Source organism: Drosophila serrata, unplaced genomic scaffold (genome assembly GCF_035046125.1).
Source record: "Drosophila serrata isolate PLE 108 unplaced genomic scaffold, ASM3504612v1 contig_17, whole genome shotgun sequence".
Lineage (NCBI taxonomy): Eukaryota > Metazoa > Arthropoda > Insecta > Diptera > Drosophilidae > Drosophila > Drosophila serrata.
This window is the reverse complement of record NW_028256915.1, coordinates 647,619-671,995: the sequence shown is the minus strand read 5'-3', so window position 1 is coordinate 671,995 and position 24,377 is coordinate 647,619. Positions and strand designations below refer to the sequence as shown.

Genomic DNA, 24,377 nt, shown 5'->3' with positions numbered 1-24,377 from the left:
TTGCGGGGGCTTGGTTTGGTTAAGGTTACGATGCCAGATAAGTGCGCGTGATTTTTCTACGAATTGTATGCCCAGCGGGTACCCACCCCCCACTGAATGGGGATGAAAATGCGTGGCGCAATTCATATTTCTCCCCTATTCGGGCATTTAAAGGAGGAATTTGCATTGGGCGGCTGGCAGCGATAAGAGGAAGATGTCTGGGACTCGAGCAGGGAGGTCCAGGGATATACATTTTTTGAATTGGCAAAACGTGCATCAAATGGCTTAATTACATCCGAAGAGATGAACTTTGATCTTGACTCGTGTGGGTGGCGCTGCAAAGATATGGCCAGATGTTTTTGGGGTGGCATTACCCAGGATGGGGCGCCCAACTTGAAGTGCTGCTTAGACTGCGAAGACCGATCCAATCTATAGATCCTTGGAGCATTTGTCCTGTATGCGTGCACTGTTGCATATTCCATCAAGGTGGTAGTACTTGTGCAATCGATATATGCACATATGTGGAGGCAGCCTGCTCCAGGTGGTAACAAATAATTCCCTGACGCACACCACTCGGATCACCCTGCCCCGATCACCCCTGCCACTTCATTTAAATGCGCATATTTCACAGTTAACATGACTTGACAACATGCCTTGTCGGCTTTCTTCTTCGGCCGGCTCTAAATATGTAAACAAATAGTTTTGGCAATTGCCAAGTGGGGCATGTCGGACGGAACCCCCAGCACCGGGGGTAGCCCCAGCCCGCAGGTCGTCCAGTCGGGCTGGGCTACATGTTGTGGCATGCGGTTGTGCAACGCCAACAACTTTTGCAACATGCAACCAGACGACCGGTCCGCCCTTCCTCCGGTGAGGGCTGGCGAGTGCGACCCGGGCCAGGATGGCAAAATAAACGAGGCCTTAAATCGAACCTTGTACACGGGTCGTGCCGGGTCGGAGGCCGGATCGTCTCGTTTGAGGTTAACATAATTTAAGGCGGCAGAGCCGGCTCCTGGCAGGACGAGGTGGGAGGGGCCGACTGACTGCCCATTTAACATGCTGCCAGCGTGCGTGAGCCGTGTGTGGGGCAGAGTGGCAATTTCGCAAATTATAAATTTTCCACCTGCGCAATATGCTGGCTGCCTGGTCTGTCCCGGTTCTCTTCGTCCTTCCCAATGGCCCTTGGAAAAGTTTTAAGCGCACTCAACTGCTTCCTGCTCGCAGGCAACAATCTGACAATTGATCGCTGTTTCCGACTTCTATTTCTGTTGCCGTGTTGCTGTTGGCGAAATTAAGTCGACACCGAACACAATCCTCGTGGAAGTGGAATACGTGCACTCAGGCACATGTTTTGTTCAACACATATAATGTTCCCACAGCCTATAATTGTCCCTCTGGACCTTTTAATTTTAATAAGAAAAAATATATCGAGAAATAATCACAGACAGACAGAATACGATTGCATCTTGACTGCTAATGTTGATCAATAGTTTTTAAACAGCTAATGGAATTAAATGTGTAACGCGCATACTTTTACTTTTACAAATTTAGAGACAGCCTGATGTAGAGTCAGCCCCAAAAAAATGTAAAAAGTACTGAGGTTATTTTTGTTTTTTTGCAATTTTCATATTTTTTAAGTTTTCTTATACAATTTAAAACAAGTTAAGTAAAAAAAAATTAACAAGAAAAGAAGCTAACTTCGGCACGCCGAAGTTTATACGCCTTTGCAAAGGCTTAAAACTAAAAAACTCCTGCACTTAATGGAACAAATATATTTTTTTCTAATAAATATTATCTAAATAATCATTTCTATAAAATTAGATTCAAATCGAATTTTTAGTTTTTTTTTTAAAAAAAAAAAAAAATGGAAATGTTTTTCAATTTTGGTAGGGATTATCTACATTAAAAAAATATTTTCTATTACTAATTTTGAACACATCAAATTCAATGTTTTTAGAATGTGCATGCAGAATTTCATGTCTCTAAACAATTTTTTTTAGAAGTTACAGAATTTTGGCCAAAAAATGAACTTCTTGACCCAAAGTGCTTTGCATATAGAACTCTGATCACTGGAAATAATACAATATAAATAATATAAATTCATGTTAAAACACAATTAAGTATACAATTAAAACTTATAACTTTTACAGTTTTCAACAGATTTTCATCAAATTTGGAATATAGCCCATTTTTGTATTCTAGAATTTTGATTTTAATTTTATGAAATTTGGGCGACATTCACAGTTTTGCATTTCCTCTATATCTATATCTAAATAACCGATATACATAGGTGAATAAAATGAAAGCAGGCATTACTTTTTATATTTCAACATAAATAGACATGTATTATTTATTTTGTAATAATTCCTAGTGATCTTATCTGCAAGGGTATATAAACATTGTGTTTCCGAAGTTAGCTTCCGTTCTTCTTTTAATATGGAAAAGGAATACATTTTATTATATTAACTGAAGTAATTCAATTTGCAATATCAGATTTATTTACTGCTTAAATTTATGTTTTTTTTTTAGAAAATGTCACTTGAACCTAAATTGAAAGAGGACATTGTCAGGCCTAATGAAAGAAAATTTGCATACAACGAAACGAAACAGAAGACAGTTTGTGTTAGAGCAAATGAAATATTGTAACTGTGATATCAATTTGATATTCGGGTCCATCGGGTCAGATGAGGCCAGGGTTAAGCTACCCCTGGTTCTTGCTTACCTTTCCGAAAGCAATTGCAAGACAATGGGACCAGCAGAAGCACGGAGGGCCGGAACTCGAAAAGAAGTAAACAATATGCAAAACATGTCGAAGGCGTGCTGGTCGAACAGAGGCGGAAGTGCACTGCATATCACGAATACGCAGTGGAGTCCGGGTCATGACTCTGCATACTGAAGAGCTCGAGGATGTCCGAGAGCAAGGTCAGCCGACGTCATTTAACATGAAATGTCCAATGTCCATTAGTTCTGATTTGCAAACGGGTTCGAAGTTTACATTCTGCTCAGTAAATGGCGCTGAGTAAATATTTAATAAACATAAACGAGACCCAAACATTGAGAATAATACTTTCGTTCGCTTCAGATTTAAGCCGAAAAGCAAAAGCAACAAGGCAAGGCAAGTGCCCCTTGGGTCAATGTCTCTTTGTCTTCGTTAAATTGCATTCGATATGGAAGTTGAGTTATCACAGATTATTGATTGGTCGATTGGCGTTGCCTCGATAACTGGGCACAATTAAAAGGCAGTAACTGTAACAATCTTAAAATGTCCTTGCACTGAATGATATAAAAGGTTTTCTCTGCTTTGGCCTTCTCCGTTATTTCAATTTCCTTTCTGTTTGTCCCGCGCTTAAATACCACAATTGAGTCGAAGGCGGGTCTGAAAGGAAGCTAAAGGAAATCGGATACAATCCGAGGCTTTCCCCTCTCCCGGGACAGACTGGCGAAGTTTGTGCAGCGAACGCATTTATTATCTACGTAATTAATATCCAATTAATATTCGATATTTTGAACAACTTTCTATACAATTAATTAAATTTCCGGCCCCTGCTCGCGCGTCCGGGGTAACACATTTTTATGTCACATCAGCAAATTGCAATCCGCTGCACGGCCATCGGCCATCGGCCGGAGCTGCCTATGCACACTCATTAACACAACAATAAAATACAAACGCCGCCGGGGGAAGGGGGCGTGGACAATTAATGTGACTGACACACATGCAGATTTTGCCGCCGTGCGCGTTGTCATATTTGATTTACAGTTGCAATTTACGCACTTTCCGAAGGAGTGGGAGTGGGAGTGCGACCGGGTCCTCTGGCGCTGGCCGACAGCTGTCCACGTCAGCATCCGGCTTCTGTTTGATGTTGTTAATTGATTTTCAAAGTCAACTTGCGTGCACCGGGGGCAGGGCCAGGCGGGGAATAGGTCTCCCGTGGGAGGGCTGGGCCGGCTTTCGCTTTCGCCACACTCGGAGATTAGCAGGGCAGTGTAAAATGCATCTCCATTGAGGCGCAAGCGACATAAAACCAATTCCCAATCCGCATTCGCCGGACAGTTTACAGACTGTGGATCCTGGCCCCTCCTGCCGCACCGCACCGCTCCTCCTGCTGATGCGCATTGTAAGTGCAGTGAAGCGCATTTGCAGCTGCAATTGCCAAGTGGATTTCGGACTTGTTCCTGCCGCACGACGGGCGAGGCCGCGGGCGGGAAGGGGGGTCGGTACGTGTTTGTTTTATGTGTGGCCATTGTCCAGCGGCCCATGGACATGTGACTGTATCTGTTGTCTGCCCCGGCATGCGGTTCAATCAAAGCGATTTCCAATGTCCACAAAATTGCGCAAAAGGACATTTTGGTAATTTCGACGACGTCATTCTCCGCAGGAGCCAGGACCGGACTTCGACCCGAGAGGTTAACTGGACAATCAAAACCTAATTTGACGATCACTTGGGCTTGGAGTCTCGCCTGTTGATGTAATTATACATACAAACCCAGTAACAAGAATATTAAGAACAAGTTGTACATATTTCAAGTAACTGTTTTAAATGTATCTCGAAAAGGACTACATTTTTGAGTGTTATAGCCACACAGTATCAAATCCACTCCTGGCCACTAGTGCTGCACTTGTTGTTGGTAATGAGTTTGGTTTTACTGTTTAAATTTAAACGCACTCAGTGCCAGGAGGGGGAGCAGATCCACGGTCCACGGTCCATAGATTGCCCCCGGACGAGGCTAGAGTTCTAAAGTGTATTTGCATTTAACGCTAAATGCATTCCGGCAGAGCCTGTGGTGGGCGAGTGGCGGGAAGGGGTAGGGAGATCCTGCCTGCGGGCGGGAAAACATGACAGTTGCATTAATTTTGATTGCGTAAATATTTTAAGTGTGCGGATTGCGAGAGCTCTCGCAAAAATGTTTGCCAAAGGCCCACGGCCTGCTCGGGGTGGGCCGACGGTGGCAGGAATTAAGTGATTGCAATTGAGATGAGCTGATTGTGGGATCCACTCCGGGAGAGCACAACTCGCTCTCGCAGCGAGGGCTGTGCATATTTAAAGTCGGCTGAAGGACTTGCAGCTAATGGCAAACCACCCGATGCGACCGCCACGTTCGATGAACCCCAAGAGAATGGAATGAACTCCGAGCATTGGCCACTTTTCTAATTATGCCAACAAGAACTGCCGCATCTAAAGGCCTCGGAACCAGCCCCATTCGGAGCTACTTTGAGATGCCAATAAAATGATTCAGCCACAAATATTCCCGAGCAAAAAGTGCAGCGAAATTTATGGGCACGTAGCCAACATAAAACTTTCAGATGGATTTGCCGGATCCATGAAGTGATAATTTACTTAACCGCCTCCCTCCAGCTAACACACTCCCGAGACAGTTTACACGATGCTAACATCAAAGTTTATGATGTCTAGGCCGTAATTAATCGAGATTTGTTATTGAGGGGTGAAAGAGGGAAATTGGGCACATAAAAGTTGAACAGTTATCTGAATATTTACATGAGCATCGCGACAAAGTTAATAAAATCTGTAACATGGCCCATTGAAGCGTCATTTCTGACGGCAATAAGTAGACTGATTGTTTAAGTTATCAACTCGGGAAGCTTACTTTATTCACTTGTGTATTTTCTCATTTATTTGCCCTTTCCCAGCCCTGTCTGACCTTAGCAACCCAACGCAATTAAACCCTAACTGCATTATCTCCAACTGCCTTCTGATATTCAGCATCCCCATTACAAGTTTTTCGTTTTCGGTCGACCAATACCGCAATGTCTGCGGCATGTGGGGAATTTTCCCATAAGACTGCAATTTTGTCCTGTTTAAGAGGCACATTCGCTTTTGGATGAAAATTCGTTCTGAAAGTATACAGGTTTGCACTTCACTCAGCTAAAGAATGTAATTTTTGTAAATTATATATAATTTTGAAGTGTCTGAGGGGCTCCATTAATAAGCATTATAATTAATAATTAAAATTAAATAGAAACCTTTTCAAAATATAGTGCTACGATAATTCGATGCCAGAGGGGCGGTACAAATGGTTTAACGACAAGCTCTCGAAACTGAAAATCTCAAGAAACTGTTGTTTTTGATTTGATGTCCATAAAGATCATTTGCTTGCACATTCTGTCTGGTTTATAACCCTTATAATCAAAGATAATAATTGCTTTACCTTAAAAGTTCAGGATTTTTTAATATATATTAATAAATATTAAATCATATGATTAGCAGGATTGTTTGTCATAATGATTGTTATCAATGTTATTTTAAAACTATAAAGTCAAATTAAATATTTAATTGGATACGTTACAGTCGACTACAGCCTTTGTTTACTTTTCAATGTACCCATTTTCTAAATGGCAATCATAGGGTATTTGTTGGTCCCAAATTAGACATTTTGTGGTTTTTTTTTTTTTCCACCATTGGCTAGACATCCTTTGGATTGAGAGAAAGAAAGATGCTAAGGAAACAAAGAGCTTCACTGTCGCCTGCTTTGTGGCGATGGCTGGGAATTAATTAAATGCCGCGGCGAGTGAAATTAAAATAAAAATGTCGAGAGCTTTTTAATGGGAAATGAGTGTAGCTAAACGTTGAAGCCGTTAGTTTATTAGGGTTTTCTTAATAAGAGAATAAGTGGAATTGAATAAGAAGGGCTTCGTTTCCACTGCGGCCAGACTTCCACGAGTGAGCCATAAACAATAACTTCGAGGCACAATGACAATCCAAAGGACGAGCGGGTGGGGAAGGAATAACTTCCTTCTTCTGACCAGCCATTGCAGCAGAAAAATAGCAACTTTTGACTTCCGCTCTAAAAGTTTAAGTTCATTTCCGCCTGAGCCAAGATCCAAGGCGAGGAATTAATTAGAAATTTACCAACACACGCGACCGGGCATTTTGGATGATAGCGTGAGCAAGTTAGTTCCTGCCAGAGGCCCATTTTATTTCTTTGTTTCACCTTCGTCCTTCATTTCCTGCGAGTTATAGGTCAATTCCTCAACATTTTTGGATGATTCGTATCTATTTTCAGCCAGAGTTTCCGATTTGGCAAGACTCAACAGTCTTGTATCTTCTACACATATATGTTTATAGTTCTGTTACTCTTCATATAAGCTATGTTTTTTTCAACCCAGTTTCACTTCGTTGCAGGTCTCAAGGATCCAAATTTGGACAGACACACCAGTAAAGGTGAGTTTAAGGCACAGTTAGTGCTTTCGAATCAAAAATTAATTAAGAAGCCACTGAAGATGTAAAAATTGGGATGGTTACAAACCGAAATTTGTTTCGTTTCGACACAAAGTAACCGAAACAAAGGCGCTTCACTGCAGCTCCTGAGCTCAGGCCCACACATTGGCTCCGGCCCAGCCGCTCGCCACAATAACTATAAATTCCCAGACCCCGGGAAACCGCAACACCACCCAGCCCCTTAAAACATAAACCAAGCGGCTCTTTAAAACGCAATCAAGCTGAAAATTAATTAAAATTTTCAGGCGGGATATGAAATTAATGCGTGGCAGCGGGGGAACGAGAGCTCTTCGTCCTCCGCTAGATGCCAAAGGGTTGTGCAAGGTAAAGCTAAGGTTTAAATTAAAACGCACTTGTTACTGTCTTAGACGTCGTCGTCTCGATTTCATTAAAAATGTTTTTATGCGCGCATTATCCTTTCACTCGGCGTTGACGGTACGCATTGCCTCCATCCGAGGCACAATTTAATTTGGCTATGAAACGCTTGCCGCATCCTTGACACTTTCACTTTTCCCCCTCAGTGCCAGCCCCCAACTCTTCCACTTCCAGCAATTGCTTGTTTCAAGGAGCTTAAGCTTGTCATTGGCATTTGGCCGTGTTGCTGCTTGGCCTGGAGAAGCTCTCATAATTTCACGCTAGGCGAGCACACACGCGTCCTTACCTTTCCTTCTGGCCTCCACGAGGACATTTTCACCGCCAGTCGCTGATATCGCTGAAATGCAATAAAGTTGAGTGCGGATTCGGCAAGAGCTGCGTTTCGAATCAGTTTTTCCTGGTGCCCGATCCAAGGCGTCTGACTCCCACATGACTTTGCTGTGCTTTGAAAGGGAGCCGAACCAAAATAAATCAAAATCGATTCCGGCTTGGACGAACTTCTTCGCGGAGTCCCTCGCCTGGTCATCCCCGTTCGCTGTTGTCTTTATTACTTTCTGATGAATGTTGCGATTTGACTTTCGGCGAAGCAGAGGCAGCGCAAAAAATAATACTCATCGCATGCTTGGGGGCCATTGAATGGATTCATTTCGGGGTATTCATATGCTTTTAAGCGAATTAGTCTGGCCGGCTAATGTGATAAATGGATGCGGGAGCCAGAAGCTGGAGCTGGAGCTGAAGCAGAAGCTGAAGCTGAAGCCGAAGGCTGCTGAACCCTTCATAATTATACTTGGAGCTTCCTGCAGATGAGCTGCAAGTCATGCCATAGACACAGAGGCCCATCTCCTGCTGCCGCCGCCAGGATACTCCATTTAATCTCATAAATCAAGGACCCGGGGAAGCCCTCCGAAGTCGGACAGGGGCACCAAAGGAAACGGCACATATCATAACATTTAACATATTTCACTTAGGCAAACATTTAATCCGGCAACTTGTCTGGCTGCCGCTTCCCCCACCTGGGCATAGACCACGACCACGACCACGTTCCGAATGCAGAAGCGGAGGTTACATTTTCATTTCCGCTGGCGTTTTTACTTTTATTTCATATTGCACGATATCAAATAATGAATATCAAATGAAATGCTTATCATTTGTTTGCCAAGCCGCTGGTATCTAGGATGGGGCGACTGGGTGCTGGGGCACCTTCTCGATCCTGCTGCCAGGTGGCAACATATTATAATATTTACTTAATTTTCATTTCTAATTCGGGCGCTCTTCCTTCCTCCGGCTGGATGCAGGAGGCAGGAGGCATATTAAATCGCTACCCAGGACGAGGAATTGGCCAAGACCTTGGCACTGGCAGACAGGGGCAGAGAGAAAAATTGGGAAAACCTGCATAATAAGCAAGCCTCACAAGCAAACTTGGCTGACTTGGGAAAGTGATGGCAGGACTCAAGCTGAAGCCCCTCTGGCTGGATGGGGAGGCTGGCTGTTGATTCTTGCAGGTGGCTTAAGCTGCGTCTAAAGCGATAACGCAAATTATTTGAATTTTTAATAAAACGAAATGTGAATACCGCCGCGCATCTCCGTCCTCCAATTCATCTGGCAGTGGCGTGGCCTTAGCCTAGGAAGGGCTTCGGTGATACCCTCCTCCGGGCTCCGCTCAGCCCTCGAGCTGATGTATTCAAATACGATTCGTGGCCGCCATTTTCCTGTCACTGGCTGTGAAAATTCACAGCTTTTCCTCCGATTTTCTGGCTAATCTTTGGTCAGCGAGAACTCTGACTGCGCCCCGCCCGCTGTGTCTGTCGCCCTGTTGTCTATTCGCTTTTTTGAAATTCCAATTTGAATGCTTGGCGGTTTCTCCCCGGGCCCCTTCGGACGTCCCTTCCAGCAGCCAATATTATATTATTCAAGCCATCGCGTTTGGCGAAATCTCCTCTAACGATCCCCTCCGGTCCGTTGTCCAACGTCCAACGTCCAACGTCGCCGGCACCGTTCGTTGTACTTGAAAATCGTAATTAGAATTGGTAATGTATTCAAATTGACTTTCATTTCCGTTTTTGAGTCGGTTCCTTCGTTTGTTTTACTGTTGCCTGGCATTCTTTTGGATTTTTGCGCTTTTCGAGGAGTGACGCCCTGTCCGCAGAGAGATAAGAGCCGGTTCCGTCATGATAATATCCGACAATTGTCTTTATCCACGCGCCGAGCCCGAGTGATCGACTGCCCAGCCAAGGAACTTTCGATTATCGAACCGAGATGATTTTCCAGCCATATTTCAAAATCTCGGAACGCCAAAGTTTTTCCCCGCAGACGGAGAGGCGGAAAAGCAAAGAAAACTGAAACTTTTCGACGGCAGGAGCAGCGCCGTAAAACCGTAAAGAATTCAACTAATAAAAATCAGGCATTCAAGTGCGAAAAAATCGCGAAGAGCATCATCAAATAATGTGCCACTCAAGCCCGTCCTCGCCCCTCGAACAGTAGTTGAATCCTCGGAAAGACAAATAGAAAAGAAAAGTAAAAGGCAACTTGGGAGCGGAATAAAACTAAGCTGCCTGGCTGCCTGGCTGGCTGGGAGTGCAAAAGTTTGGGCGCCGAATTCGCTGGAATCCGGAGATGGCACCGTGAGGAGGAAGTGCCACCCAGCGAGGACCAGGTCTGTGGGGGTGAGTCCAGGAAAATGCGGTGGCCCGGACGCATCCTTGCCTGCAAGACAGGGCCGTGTGTCATCGGAAAGCACTTCGATGGCTTTGCCAGGAGCGCGTGGCGCTCTATTTCTTTTTTCTTATTTGTGGATGTGGAGATGGTCACATATTTTCGTTGCTATGAAGCGTGCGAAGTATTTCCCCCATGTGCGGGTCCGGATGTGGCTGGGATGTGGCTGGGTCTGCGTCTGCCTCGGTTGACTGTGTGTCTGCGCGGCGGAAAAGCAATTTTCCTTTGTGTCGTGCCCAGGTTTTGGGTATTTCGCTTTTTCGGTTTCTCGGTTGGCATTGTCTTCCACGCTCGCCGCACTGAGCTGGCAAATTTGTTGCAACCGAAATAAACACTTTATTAAATGCATTGGAATAAGCGTGGCCACGGATCGGGAGCTGGGCGGAAGTTCGGTTCTCAGTTTTCCCGCACACACACACACACACACACATGGCAGCGGCTGGGGGGGAAAACTTTGAGCTAAGTGAATTTGGTGCTAAGCCCGGGTAAGAAAGAGATTCGTAGCCAGCAAGAAACGGATTGCTAATGCACTTGCGGAAGCCTTGGCGTGGGAGGAAGGGGATTCCCCTGACCTTCCGGCCCGAAAGCTAGTCGCATAAATATCTCCGCCGAACAGGCAAAAGCCCTTACAGATCATTATTTATTTATTTGCTGTTTTCTTTTTGCATTCAGCTCTTCATTTGCCAAGGTTCGTCGCCCCTCTCTCCGATAATCGAAGGCAGGAATCAAATTATGCTAGAATTGAGATTGATTTTTTATTCAATTTTAATGCGACAAATGCAGGCAGATAAAAAGGCGACAAACTCGGAGGACACACATGGCCTGAAGCCCCTGGCCCCGAACACGTGGCCTGGATGCTGTGTGCTCCAGATGAGCATGTGGGATGGGCACGGAATGGAGGTGTGGCTGGCTGGGCTTGGGAAATTATAACGGCGATGGCTCACAAGGGAGTCGCACTGGATTAGGTCGTCGCCTGGGCCAAGTCCTTATGGGGAACTTTTTGAATATTACAACATAAATCGATTAGCTTCTATCAGCCTGTGCTGCAGCTCCTGCGAGTGTGTGTGTTTGGGTCGAGTGTTGGCTTGTGTGTGGCATCTGTGTTGGCACTGATTGACACTTGAAGCGATTTTTCTGCTTGCCTCGCTGGCTGCTGTTTGCCGAAGCTGATGCTGATGCTGCTCCAACTTCCCTGCCGCACCCGCATCTCGGGTGCCATTGATATGCTCCGTAATAAGCACCCGCACATAACTCCACTGCTCCGGGGACTCGACTTGGCACAGCTTCGTAGCTGACCCTGGAAAATTGGCTGCCATCGGTGGTGACTCTTTTCAGGGAAGGCGTCCTCGATTTGCAGCATAAATTGAAAGGAAATTAAACATTGAGTGGAGGGAAATGAGCCGCTTTGAGCGTCGGGGGAAATTGTTATGTGATAATTGGCGATTCGATTGGGGCTCCTATCGATCTCTCCCGGGTTTAGCCACAAAGTGGGTCAGAGGTAGAGCCTGGTGTTTATCCAAAGGATAATCCAGTTTCCAGTTTGTGCTGAGCATTACATTTCAATTTGGATCACTTCAATGCATCAACACATCGGAGCCAGTCGACAAATTCTTCTGAGCAAATACCATAAGCCTTATCCTCCGAGTCGGTCCAAACACAACTGAACAAATTGCAATTAGCGCACACAGTGTGTACAGGGGTAAATATGACAGTTTTGCTAGGGGATGCTTTAGGCGGTTTGCCATCGATTCGAGCCGCGAATAAGTTATAATTTAACACAATCAAAGGGAAAATGTGTGCCGAATTCCGAATCGAACACGTCGAAACCTGGATGGGAAAAGGGTAGGTAGGTAGGATAACCAGGCGATGAGTTATGGGGCAGATGAAATCAATTGTCTTGACAACAGACGCGCCTTCCCATTGTGCAATATTCCTGCGCTTTAAGGCGAAAGAATTCCGCAGTTACACCCCGTCTGCTCTTTGTAGTCCAATTAAAAGGGTTTGCCGCCGAAAGGATTCAGTTTATGGCCGCTTGGTGTGGGGGCCCGGCTTAGGGTATATTTTCGCTCTGACATCATCAACATCCCACTTTCATTCGCAGTTCACATCCCACCTGGAGATACGAGATGACTTTCCTGCTCCGCTAGCTCGGCAATTCGTTTTCGCGGCAGTTGACTTTGTCATTTCACTTTCCCCTTTCCGACTCGGTGCTCTCTGGGGTTTTTCCTGCTTGCACTTCCAACCGTTGGCCTTAATTGCTCGACTTTCTCTGCTTCAGAAGGTTGGCATTATTTTTTGTCGTCCTGCGACCTATCCCCCATCCCCACCTTCTCCTTTCTCCGCACATTGTGAGACATATATGTATATAGTTGTTGTTCTGGCTTTGGTTTTGGCTAGTCCGTTCGTGGGAAACCTTTCCGGGAACATGTCAAGCTCTCGTCAGCATCGTCCTTTTGACTGCTCATCTGGTCGTAATTATCACGCTAATGAATCAAGTGTACTCGCTTGTAACTAATTGATATGAGAAAGCGACGCTTTCCCAGATTCCAAGGAGGGGATGACTTGGACAAACTCCTGGCGCGTGTGGCTCTTCTATGCACGGGGTAGTTCAGAGATCCACTCCGATTTGCATGTGAATTCTCGCTGTCATGTTTACCGAGGACAGCAGAGCAAAACTCGATTATAAGTAATAACTGTAGTAGGTAATTGCAAGCAGCTTTTGTGAACTTTTCTAAATGAATTTTCCCGGGATTTTCTACAGTGTTTCCATTTTAGCTTACTTTCCATTTTGTTTTTATTTCCCCGCCCGGATACACTGACCCCTGGGACTTCTCTGGGGCTTGCTAAGCGATTTGCTGGGTCCGCAGGTGATGATGATGATGAGTTTGCTCGTCGCTGTTGACTTCGGCTCCCAGGGGAATTCCGCAGTAATAACTGCGATTGTATTTATATTTATTCTTATTTACCGCGGAGAACTTTGCTTAAATTGGTAAAGAGCGGCGGGAAAAACCTCTGCATGGCCCAGGCCGAGGCAGAGCGAGCTCGCTGGCAATCAATTTCAATTTTTAAGCCCTTTACGGAGGACAAGGTTTTTAATTAATCGTCGGATTACCAAGGGCTGCAGGACCATAGACGTGGTCGCTGCTCAGGACGGCGGTTTATGCTCATCCCGTCCCATCCAGCTGTCCATTTTTTCCATTATCAGTGCCATTTATTCTATTTTTGTCGCACAACTCAACTAAACGAGCGACAAATTGCCGACCAGCATCGACCGACCAAGTGCCCGGCAGTGTCCTCCGTCCTGATGAACTTCCATTGTCCCCTCGCCCCACTGCGGCGGCTTAATCCTTCCACGCTTTGTGGCATCAGTGCGAGGACTGCGTCCGCCACTTGTGATGGATTTCGTTGTCCTGTTCGTCCCTCGGACGCCGAGCATCCGGGCCATATGGTCAGAAGTGTCATGGCAACTTTCGCCGCGCGGACAAAGCGATTGCATTCATTTTGCTGTAGTCCTTCTATGGCTTCGGTCTCCTGCCTCCGCCGAAAATCTGTTTTGAAAACCAATAAATCAGATTTATTGGCCGCCTCCGCGTTGCTCCCGTTCTGCGCTCCATATCGCCAGCAACTTAAATCCTTTTTTTTGGGTGTATATTATGACAAAGTGTTGGTGGAAGGTTTACACTGCGGCTCAGTCAATATCTTTTGTGGGCAATTGCAGAGCATCGACGCAAAGCACAGGATTAAAAGCTGCTCAATACGACCAACTATGGCGTGGATATCCAACTATGGAGTGGAGATCGATGACGAACAATTGTTCTGGGTTCAGATCAACCTGTTCGTTGCCTTGCTGACAATAAGCTCCTGACCCCTATTAGCAGCGTTAGAGTCCGTACCGAAGTCCGCAATAAATTACAGAAGGTGCCAAGGTTCGGATGGACATGGGAAAATGTTTAAAAGTAATGATGACACACTGACGATGGAAAGGCAGGAACGACGCCGCTGTCATCATCGTCGTTAGAGGCGCAAATTTGCGCCCTGGGCAATGTTATTGTAACAATCGACACCCGACGCGTTAAAAATACACATATTCACCGGAATGATTACGGACGGAGTCTGGGGTCGGGGTTCTGGTCTCCGCATGGCCCGTGGCGTATTTCGGTTTTGACCACCACTCGTTCCCTCAACCCCTCACACGTTCCCACTGCCGGCTCTCTACGGGGGTGTTGACAATTCGAACGCAATAATTGCGACTGCGAACCGCACGTCGCTCGACAGGACTCTGCGCTCAGATTTGGCTTTGGATTGGGATTGGGACTGGGATTGGGATAGCCGAAAGGTGTGGCCACCGCCTCTCGCTCGCTCGTTACGTCGTGTTTGACACAATGTCAACTTTGGAAATAAGTTTACGCCGGCTACTACACGCCATAAAAAGAGGAATCACATGGTCATGTCGCTGGCAGTTGCAGTTCGCTTTGATCTCCGCTCCGGGGTAGTTCGACCAAGTTACAAAAAGTCCGCACCCCGTGTCAGGCGAGACGCAGTTTTAATGAACGCACCCCGCCCCTGCTGGCTGGCTGGGTTCTCTTGTTGCTGATTTTTGATCCTGTTACCCATTGTGGCCATTGTTCCGCACTCCGCATTCATCATTTGCGTAGCTCCGTTTTTTTCCTTTTCCATTTGGGTGTTTATTATTAGCCAGGCAAATACATCCGCACGCCGAGGCAAGAACGGCAGCAGGCGATCCTTTTTGTGCCCTTCCAGCTACCGGGTAGTGCGTCGAGTTGGGTTCTATTGTGCCCAGGATTCGGCGAATGGTGGTATAATGAGTTGAATATGTCAATGGTGCCTGCTGAATGCTGTGCTCTTGACACAGGGGCTGCAATATAGTCATTAGCATTCGAAAATTACCAAAAATATTTGCAGAAAGGAAAATTAAACGTGGGGAAGAAAGTAACATTTTAGTCCTGCGGCTGCCGCAGGCGAGATTGCAAATGATGTGGAAAAAAATTAACTTTTGTGCCTTGGTCCTGGTGCTCATATACCCGGAAACTAAATATTATAGCTAGCTAGTATAGCTACCTTTTATTTATTGTAAATACATAAGTCTACAGGACAGTTCGAGTAATGTTATTCCCGATCGTTTCTGTGTTCATCTGAATCCATTTTCAGTTATTATAAGTTTTTTTTTTTTTTAAATGCTTATTTATTGAGCTGAATTTTATTATTGTACAATTACTGTAGTATAGCAACTTTTTTACAATAGTGAGGGGAGAAGTTCAATGGAAAATGGAAGGAAGGTCCGGGGGTGACCATGCTACTTACTACCGGGACTCGAACCCGGACCGGCAGTGCTACGGGTTCCAGTGTTTGTCGTCTCAACCAGTTATTATAAGTAACTTTCATAATAATACCAAAACGATTAATATATACATAAATAAGTCTGTTTGAATTGTTTAAAAGATTTATATAGAAGCTTATGGGTGCAGAGGAAAGGTACACACATGTTCCTTGGAAGAACTATAAGTACATAAGCAAAAAAAAAAATATTTTGGCTTTTATTTTTAGTATTATTATTTATTTTGAGTATTCAACTTCTCAAAAGTTCTATACAAGTAGTACTGAAAAATATTAAAAAATATTATTTGTGTCAGAAATGCATTAGTTCGCACATTTTCTGCTTTAAATTGTATGCTAAATATGGTTGTTGTATTAATAAAGATTTAGTTAAAGTACATATATCGCTCGAACCGAATAGGCAAAACTCGAATCGATAATTAGAGAATTTTTAAATTAAATTTTATATTCTTTATTGGTTTTTTTTTACTTTATAAATATACATCCTTATTTTATGAATCCTGAAAAGAAACTTGCTTCGTGGAATTTAAGACGGGGGCCACAGAAAAACGCGTTTGTCTTTTAACTTGAAGCACAAGGCTTAACGGGTATTTTCGTCATTATCTACGTAATAAAAAGGTTTCAATGTCTTCAGTACTAGTTTTTTGTTCTTCTAATTTTAATTTGAATGTTTTGAGTTTGTTAGATAAATGTGTGGCCTCCCTGGGGATTCAAGTATCGTACAATTTACTGCCTTGTTTGAATATCCCCTTCAGGGACACGTTTAATTCAGCCATATGTTCAAGGACCAATTCGGGATCGCGAGGCCAGTGAATGGCCGCAAAAGCCACCAGAAACACGATGACATATTGCACAAAGACCGCCGCCCAAATGGGTTACTTATCGCACTGGAAGCCGCCGCCGCCGCTGGGAAGGATGAGCTGCCGGCAGGACTCTATTTATCGGAGCGTTATCTTTCCGCTGCCGGTGCTCAGCAAACCGCGAAATCGAATCCATAGATCAAGCGAACGAGTGAAAAAATAAAACTGATTTAACTCGCGCTGATAAATGAAAGGCAGCCCAAATGTTTGCAATTGCTTTGACATGTTTGACAACAATGGAGGACGAAGGCGGACGGAGGACCGAGGACGGCGGACGACGGCCTTAAGCCGCTGACAAATGCGATTGCCCATAGAAATGGAGGAACACAGCCCGCGAGCGGACTGCAGCAACCCTTAAGCCGAGCAAGGCGCGGTCCTGGTCCGGGCATTTGCATTGATTTCAATTAATTTGCTTGTTGTGTCGCCCGATCCCTTGGCCGGGCTCTTCAGATTGCGTGATTGTAATTGATATTTGGTATGGTTGGGCTTTCCGGCTGGTGCGAGTCAAGTGCCTTCAACCCCGCCGAGTCAACCCATCTCCGCCGCTGGGAATTATGTAAATGCCAAACATGCATTAGAGCCCAAAGGACGCCCTTGCCTCACCTCTTGGCTCTAAGCCCGGCCCGGAATTATTCAGTCAGCCAACTTCTGCGTCGTCTTCGCTCAGCTGTGCGAATTTTCCCGGCTGCAGAGGATGCGCCGGGGTGACAACAGCTAACTGTCACTGTCAGGCGGGACAACAAGGTGTTTTTTGGGCTCTGGGTCCAGCCCTGCAGAGTCCTCGGCCTTGTCTTCCTCCGGCGCGGATGAGTCAGCGGCATTTGTATTCGGATTCGCACTCGAATTTCCCCATTTGCTTTTAGTTTTGTGAATTTCAAATGCCAGGACATCTGTTCAAGTGTCTCAGGGATCAGTCCCAATCCCCATGCGAGGCTAATGCGCTTAGTTTGAGGTAGCTGCTGAGTGGCAAGAAACTTACTATATAGAACCGTGATTCCTGGCCACACTTTCGGCCCGCTTCCTTCCCCCAGTCCAGAGCCCGAGCACTTAACTCCACCATAATTGCCGCAATTTGAATGCCTAATTTAAAAGCATTTAAAGGGTGTGACTATTATTAGTTGGCCCTGATTGAGGCGTGCGTGCGAGTGTGAAGCGGAGCCATCAGGCTGTCGTGAAATGTTAATGAGGATCAATAGCCGGATTTAGGAGGTCCTCAAATATTTATAGGGCCTGTTCGCATTTATTTATAAAATGTTGTCAGCATGGGCAAAGCGGTTTAAAAAGTTTCGCCCTCGCAGGGATTTATTTTTTACAAACTTTTACCGAAACTTTCCTTGGCTTCCATTTTGGGTTCGCTGTTAATTGTTAATTGGCTGCATCGATTGTTAATTGTGCGCGTTGTTGTTGGTGGAGGAGACCTGATTGGGGCATTGTGAGTGAAAAGTTTCGAGTGCTTTCGTCTGGCCAAAGTTTGCGGCGAAACAAAGGGAGCTTCGATTGCGGATTGATTGGTTGGTGAATTAATTGCGAGGATTGCGCAAGATTACATAATCCCCCATGGCCGTTCGTCCCCCATCCCCCTCGCTGCTTTCCGGCTAAACTTGAAGTTCTCTCTCCTTGGCTGCACGCAAGCTGTGCCCCACTTCTGCTTTAAAATGGGCCGTCGATAATCCTGAAAAATAGAATCCCATTCGGCACGGCATTCCCCAGTGCCATCGCAGTCCCCCAACAGCAGACCCAATTCCATTCTCCATTCTGCATTTTCGTTTCCAGCCATTTTTATTTATTCTCCCTTCAACAAAATTTGGCAAATTTACACTTTGCCACTAGCAACAACATAACGCACATCAACGAGCCCCACTCCGGGCACCCTACTGGGAACACATCCCCCAATTCCAATTCCAATTCCAATTCCATAGACACCCCGGCCATTTGCAGGGCGGCTTGATTGCGCCATGGCCACATAAATAAGGGCAACATTCAATGCAAATTGGACTATTTACGCAAATTTTATTGCCGCACAATTTTTACACATTTATTTTGTTTTTGTTGCCGCTAGTTTTCCTTTGCGAATGCTTTATTCCTTTGTTGTTGCTAATATTTTGCCGCCTCTGCGGAGATGGAGATGATGCCCCAAGTGCCCTCTAAATCAGGCCATTTGGAGTTTGTTTCCTTGACTTTCACTCGGGGGCGCAAATTTGGCTCCATTGTTGTGGGCCTCGTCCCTCGTCGACCCGGCCTGAACCCCTTCTGCATCGTCGAATTATGCGATTTCATGTCATTATTTCCTCGCTAAACGGGCGACTTTCCCCCCATTCCCCATCGGAAATCCTCGGGCGGCCGAATGTGATTTTTATTGACATTTAGACGCGACGCAGATTTGTCCCGGCCTCAACGAGTTGATTCCAGTTGGCTTGGCCGTGTCATAAAGCCGCCTTCGGTGGGGATTTACCAATAAATTCGTTCTAGTGAAAATTTATGGGCATTGCTTTTTAAACCGCGACGCGTGTTTCCCCCCACAATTTTTATTGCAGGGAAATTGACATTGAAGGCTGTCTTCGATCCAATGGAACTGACCTTTAAAGAGGAAGATGTTTGCTCACAATTTCGATAGGGTAATTGAGCGTAGGCGATTGAGTCACAACAATGTGAAAGCATTTGGGTCTATGAATACGGTTGCCTCCAATTCTTGACTAAAATATCAGCTATATTAGCTCGGTAAGCATTTCCTTTATATTTAATCAGCTATCTTCAAAGGCAAGGATATACGTATGTACACATTAAAAGGAGTTAAGTAGAAACATTTGAAAGTGGCATTCCAGTGAAGAAATAATTCAACACACACATCCCGCATTCAGAAACCCCTTTAAACATCCCACACTTACCCACACACACACCCAGGAGCAGACAAAAGGGCCGAATTAACTGAGTTATTAGCTCGTTATCTTTTGCACTTAATATTTACACAGTCGGCTACCAAAAGCTGAACAAATCAGTGTGAAAGCCAACCGAAAGCCGAAAGCTGAAAGCCAGAAAGAAGACCAACACCCTTCCGTTCCAGCCAGAGTTTACCCCTAATTTTGTCGCTTGTGTTGTTTAAAATTCAAACAATGTGTTGATGCCTTCACACCAACCAAAACATGCATAATTAATATGCAAAAAGCAGCAGCAACAACAACGAAAGAGCAGCCGGAAAGGAGAAACTTTTCCGAGCGGGCTGCTTGTGGAAAATTGAAAGGGTTAGCGCCATTTTTTGCGGCCATCGGCCGGGGGCTGGTTCAGGAGGAGGAGGAGGGCAGGTTCAGGAGCCGAGGCGACACTTTGCCTTCTGCCAGCTTCATTATCACAGCTTTCGCGTCAACGCTGTTTCCGCAGCAACAGCAACAACAGCTCACGGGGGGGTGGGCAGAGCCAAGTTGTTGTTTTTGGTACTGGCATGCATAATTCATATGAGAAAAGCAACAATAGGCGGAGGAAAAGTGAAAACCTCACCGCACAGATGACAGCGAAATGCTTTAATTGAGGCGAGCACATATGCAGAGGCCTCATTTGCATATTTCGATGTATGCAATTAGGCGTAAGTGTCGCAGAGGATGGGCAGAGCAGGCAGTACCATGAAAACGGGAAGAGAGTTCGCTCCTTTTCAGGCACTCTTATGCACCAAGCTAATGCTGTTCTGATCGCTTCGTCTTCTCCTTTCAGCCAAATCTCGTCACTTTACGGTGAACGGGCTCAGTGCCAATAACACGCTCCAGCAGCAGCAGCAGCAGCAATTTAACCTGCAGCCATCGAATGACAGTCGCAATATCTACAACAACCCCTACATTCCGCCGCAGCAGCAGCAGCAGCAACCACTGCAGCAGACACAGACGCAGCAGCAGCGCACTGCACACCTTTTCAAGGCCCTGGCTGCCTCCGCTGCCGGAAGCAACAGCCTCACCCATCCCTACGACTTCTCCACCTCGTCGTCCTCCTCCAACGCCAACAATGACCACCAGGGATCATCGTCTTCGGAAGCGGAGAACGCCTTTCTAACTCATAATAACGGTAAGTGGGACATCAAAACCTTACAATTTGTATATTTGCTAACAAGCTTCTAGTAGCTTGGATTAGATTCAATTTTTATTTGTGCATTCCAATCGGGCAACAAATCCTATGAATTCTCCAATTAATCAACCGCTTTTGTGTACTTCCCTCGCCGATTTGGGGGGCTCTGATGAGAGATAAAGGATCCCCAAGGAACTCGGATGCACAAACTGCACGGATACAAATTGAATTAAGACTCGAGCAATTAAAAACACAACTTTCCGGGGTTCCCAGGTAATATTTCCTCTTCCTGGGCCCTCGCAATGAATCAGAGGAGCAGCGGAAGAGGGGCCACTTGTTCACCTGCCGGTTGACTGCCAGCTTGGCATAATTTGCACGCAATTTGCATTTCAAGTGGCCAATTCCCATCCCTTCCCATCCTTCCGCCTCGCCTCAAGTTGGCCAGTAGCCGGTCTTACCTTCTAATTACGTCTCGCAAAGAGTGCCCAAAGAGTGCTCGGGGCTCGTAGCTCAGAGCTCAGAGCCCGAAAAGAGGCTCAAACTTAGCACCCAGTCCGGCGCCAGTAAGTGAAATTTATGTGAGTGCTTATAATTTGTAAAAGTAAACGAACCGGAGAGACCAGACCAGGACCAGAACCAGGACCAGGGCCGGGCAAGAGGTAAATGAGAGTTTGTTTAGCAACAAATTATGCCGGACGCTTGGGAAAAGGTGTGCGGTCCCGAGATTTATGTGGGGGCAGTTAGCAGCAAAGGGAAGATGGGAAGATGGGTCTAGGGGCAGCGGATCAGTGGGGATCCTGCGTGATTATCGAAGTTGAATTGAAACGCAGCAGACTCGGATTCAGTTTCCACTCCGGACGCTTGACTGGCCGCAGATTAAAGCCATCCCAATGTGGGAGGAGACTGACTTTGGCATCGAGCACCGACATCAAATCAGGACTCCGCCTTTTCCGAGCCATTGTTGGCTTCCTTCTTGGGGCTGGCCATAAAATGTGGCAAAGTGCAATTGCCTGGCAGGCCAGAGATGGGCCGTAGGTCGAGCAGACGCCGCCAGTTATGCAATAAAAATCATTAAAAAATATATAAAAATGAAAGCGGCAAACTTAACAAGGATCCGCCACCCGGCGAAGGACGATGCTGATGAAGCCATGAGACAGGAATTGAAAAACCCTCGCAGACGCGGCAAGATGCATCGTTGTAGTAGCCAGGAACAAGTAACAAGTAACAGGAAACTAAACGAGCGCCCAGCGCCATAAACTTAAATCACGATTAAAAGTGTGATTATCCTTGTGGCGCTACAAATCGCCGCCGCTGCAGCTGACAACCCGGAGGACTAGGACGCAGCCAGAGCCTGTCCTTGGGCATCTCGCCGCTCCTTTTGCCGTGCTTCTTCCGTTGTAGTTCTGTGTTGTTGTTGTTGCAAATGTCTGATTTTATATCTTTACAACCCGGCGCGGCTGTGGATGAGCATACAGAGTCGCTTTCGACGTCCTGACCCCGTCCTCCTCCCAGAAGAGAGTTCGTGCTGCTGTTGTTTGTCGGATGCTTGGTTCTGTTTTGCTTTGACTTTTGTGTGGCCTGGGGCAGAGTTGTTAGACTCCAGGATATCAGCCTAGATGTAGGCGAGATGCCGGCAGCTAACTATGAAAAAACGCAGTCTAACTTTATATGACTCAAGCTGTTGGTTCTTAAAGAGCCTTCCACTACGAGAATAATACTCAACTTTTGTGTATAATACAAATAAGTAGAACTGAGTTATACTATTTATTATTCAGAATATGTGGATAAAAACACGAAATTAGTAGTTTAAACTATTGATGCATTGAAAATATTAAGGCGAGCTTTTCATCACTAGGTTTATGGTTAGAAAGAATAAAGAATGTGTTTCTTGTAGGACAGAGTGCTATTCTCTGCTTGAAGCTAACAGGTGTGCCTAACTAGACTTTAAGAAAACCCTTTAAGAAAAAACTAACGTTTGTTACCCTTATAGTTATAAAACTTAAAACTTTGACACTGTTATTAGAGTTGAAAACAAAATAAATGTAATATTTATCCCACATTGATTTTAAAACTGTCCTATGACCAATTTTAGGAGTCTATGGCAAACGTAGGTACTTCAGAAATAATTTAAAATTTAATCTCAGTAGATGGAAATATGTTGAAACAATAAAACTATGAGCTTCTTCCCTAAACTTTCCAATAATGTTTTAACACTCGGGTGTTAATGCTGTACAACAAGAATGTATACTCGATAGAGTCCGAAATGACCACTTCATGCGTTTTAAACTTCTGGCTAAAGTTATTCCTCTGGTTGCCACAGGAATAATAACAATAAAAACAAAAAAGGAAGCTAACTTCGGAACGCCGAAGTTTATATACCCTTGCAGATTAAACTTCGATGACTAGGAATCCATACAATGTACATTATTATATTTATGTTAAAAAACAATGAAGTAATTCGTGCTTTCATTTCAATCACCTATACATATTATATTTGCAGTTTTTAATTTACAGATTTGCATATTTCCTCTACATCTAACGATAGTTTTTATGGCACATATAAAAATTAAACGTCAGATTTTCATAAAATTTTCAATAAAATTTTAGAATAATATTAAATGGCCATATCTCAAATTTGATGGAAATCTGTTGAAAACTGAAAAGTTCAAATTTTTAATTGTATTAATTTCTCGATCGTTCCTATGGGAGCTATATGTTACAGTAGTCCGAATTTCATAAAATATTACACAAAATTGTAAAGTAATATAAAATGGATATATCTCGCATTTGATTAAATTCTGTTGAAAACTGAAAATGTTATAATTATTTTGAAAAATTATCCGATCATTCCTATCATTTATGATATAGTCTTCCGATCCGACCCGTTCCGACATATATACGAGTGAGAGTATATAAAAGACTAACTATGTACAAAGGTTCATTCAGATAGCTTCAAAACTGAGACTAGTTTGCGTAGAAACGGACAAACGGGCATGGCTAGATCGACTCGGATGTTGATCCTGATCAAGAATATGGTCGGATGTGTCTCCTTCACTGCGTTGCAAACTTTTGACTGAAATTATAATACACTGCAAGGGTATAAAAAACCTTTAAAGAGGGGAGATATAGTAGATTGGCAAATTAGCAAAAAAAAAAAAAAAAAAAATTAAAAACTATTAATTTGAGTTAAAATATTTTATAATTGAGAACGCTTTTAAATTTTGTAAATTAAATAATTTGTTTGCTGAATTTAACAATTCAGCCGAGAAAAAGGAAGCCGTTCAATAATTATCAAATATTTAAGTCAGAACTTAGCAGAAAGCAAATTTGTCATTTCCACCCATATAAGGAATATATTTATAGTCTTCTTCAGCATCAACAGCCCTATGCCAATGTTCAGTATAATTTATATACATACTTCATGTATTCATAAATTCAACGTAAACGTTGATTGATCAGATTCCAATTCAATCGAATAAACTCTAATTTCAAACTGTAAAAGGATGCAATCTAATTATTATAAAATTATTATTATACAATTAAATGAAAATATACAAATATACACAAATAAACTCATATATTTAGTTTTTTAATAATTTAAAGCTAATGTTTATAATGTTATCGATTAATCACGACACTTTCATTCAGATCATAGGAAAAACCGAAGGTAATAAATAACATTTGGATCGAGCTTTAAGTTATCAGGGTATACAAATTTGATTATTAGAGGTATATTCCATATTATTCAGAGTTGCGCCAACCCTTATAAAATATAATAGCAGTCTGTAGCGAAATTTTTAACTGGGTTTTTTAAGAC

General features: G+C 44.3%; 1 protein-coding gene across 3 annotated transcripts in view; it reads left to right on the top strand.

Annotated features, from left to right (window-relative positions):
- Positions 1–24,377, top strand: part of Ten-m (teneurin transmembrane protein Ten-m) — a 350,373-nt gene that overhangs the window by 35,532 nt on the left and 290,464 nt on the right. For all 3 annotated transcript variants that reach the window (XM_086828715.1, XM_086828709.1, XM_086828701.1), the window contains 2 exons: positions 7,116–7,154; positions 20,216–20,560. Coding sequence is in view for 1 of the 3 variants with exons in the window: in XM_086828701.1 (XP_086684827.1) it covers positions 7,116–7,154; positions 20,216–20,560 (384 nt within the window). In the remaining 2 variants the exon portion in view is untranslated. The remainder of the gene's footprint in view (positions 1–7,115; positions 7,155–20,215; positions 20,561–24,377) is intronic.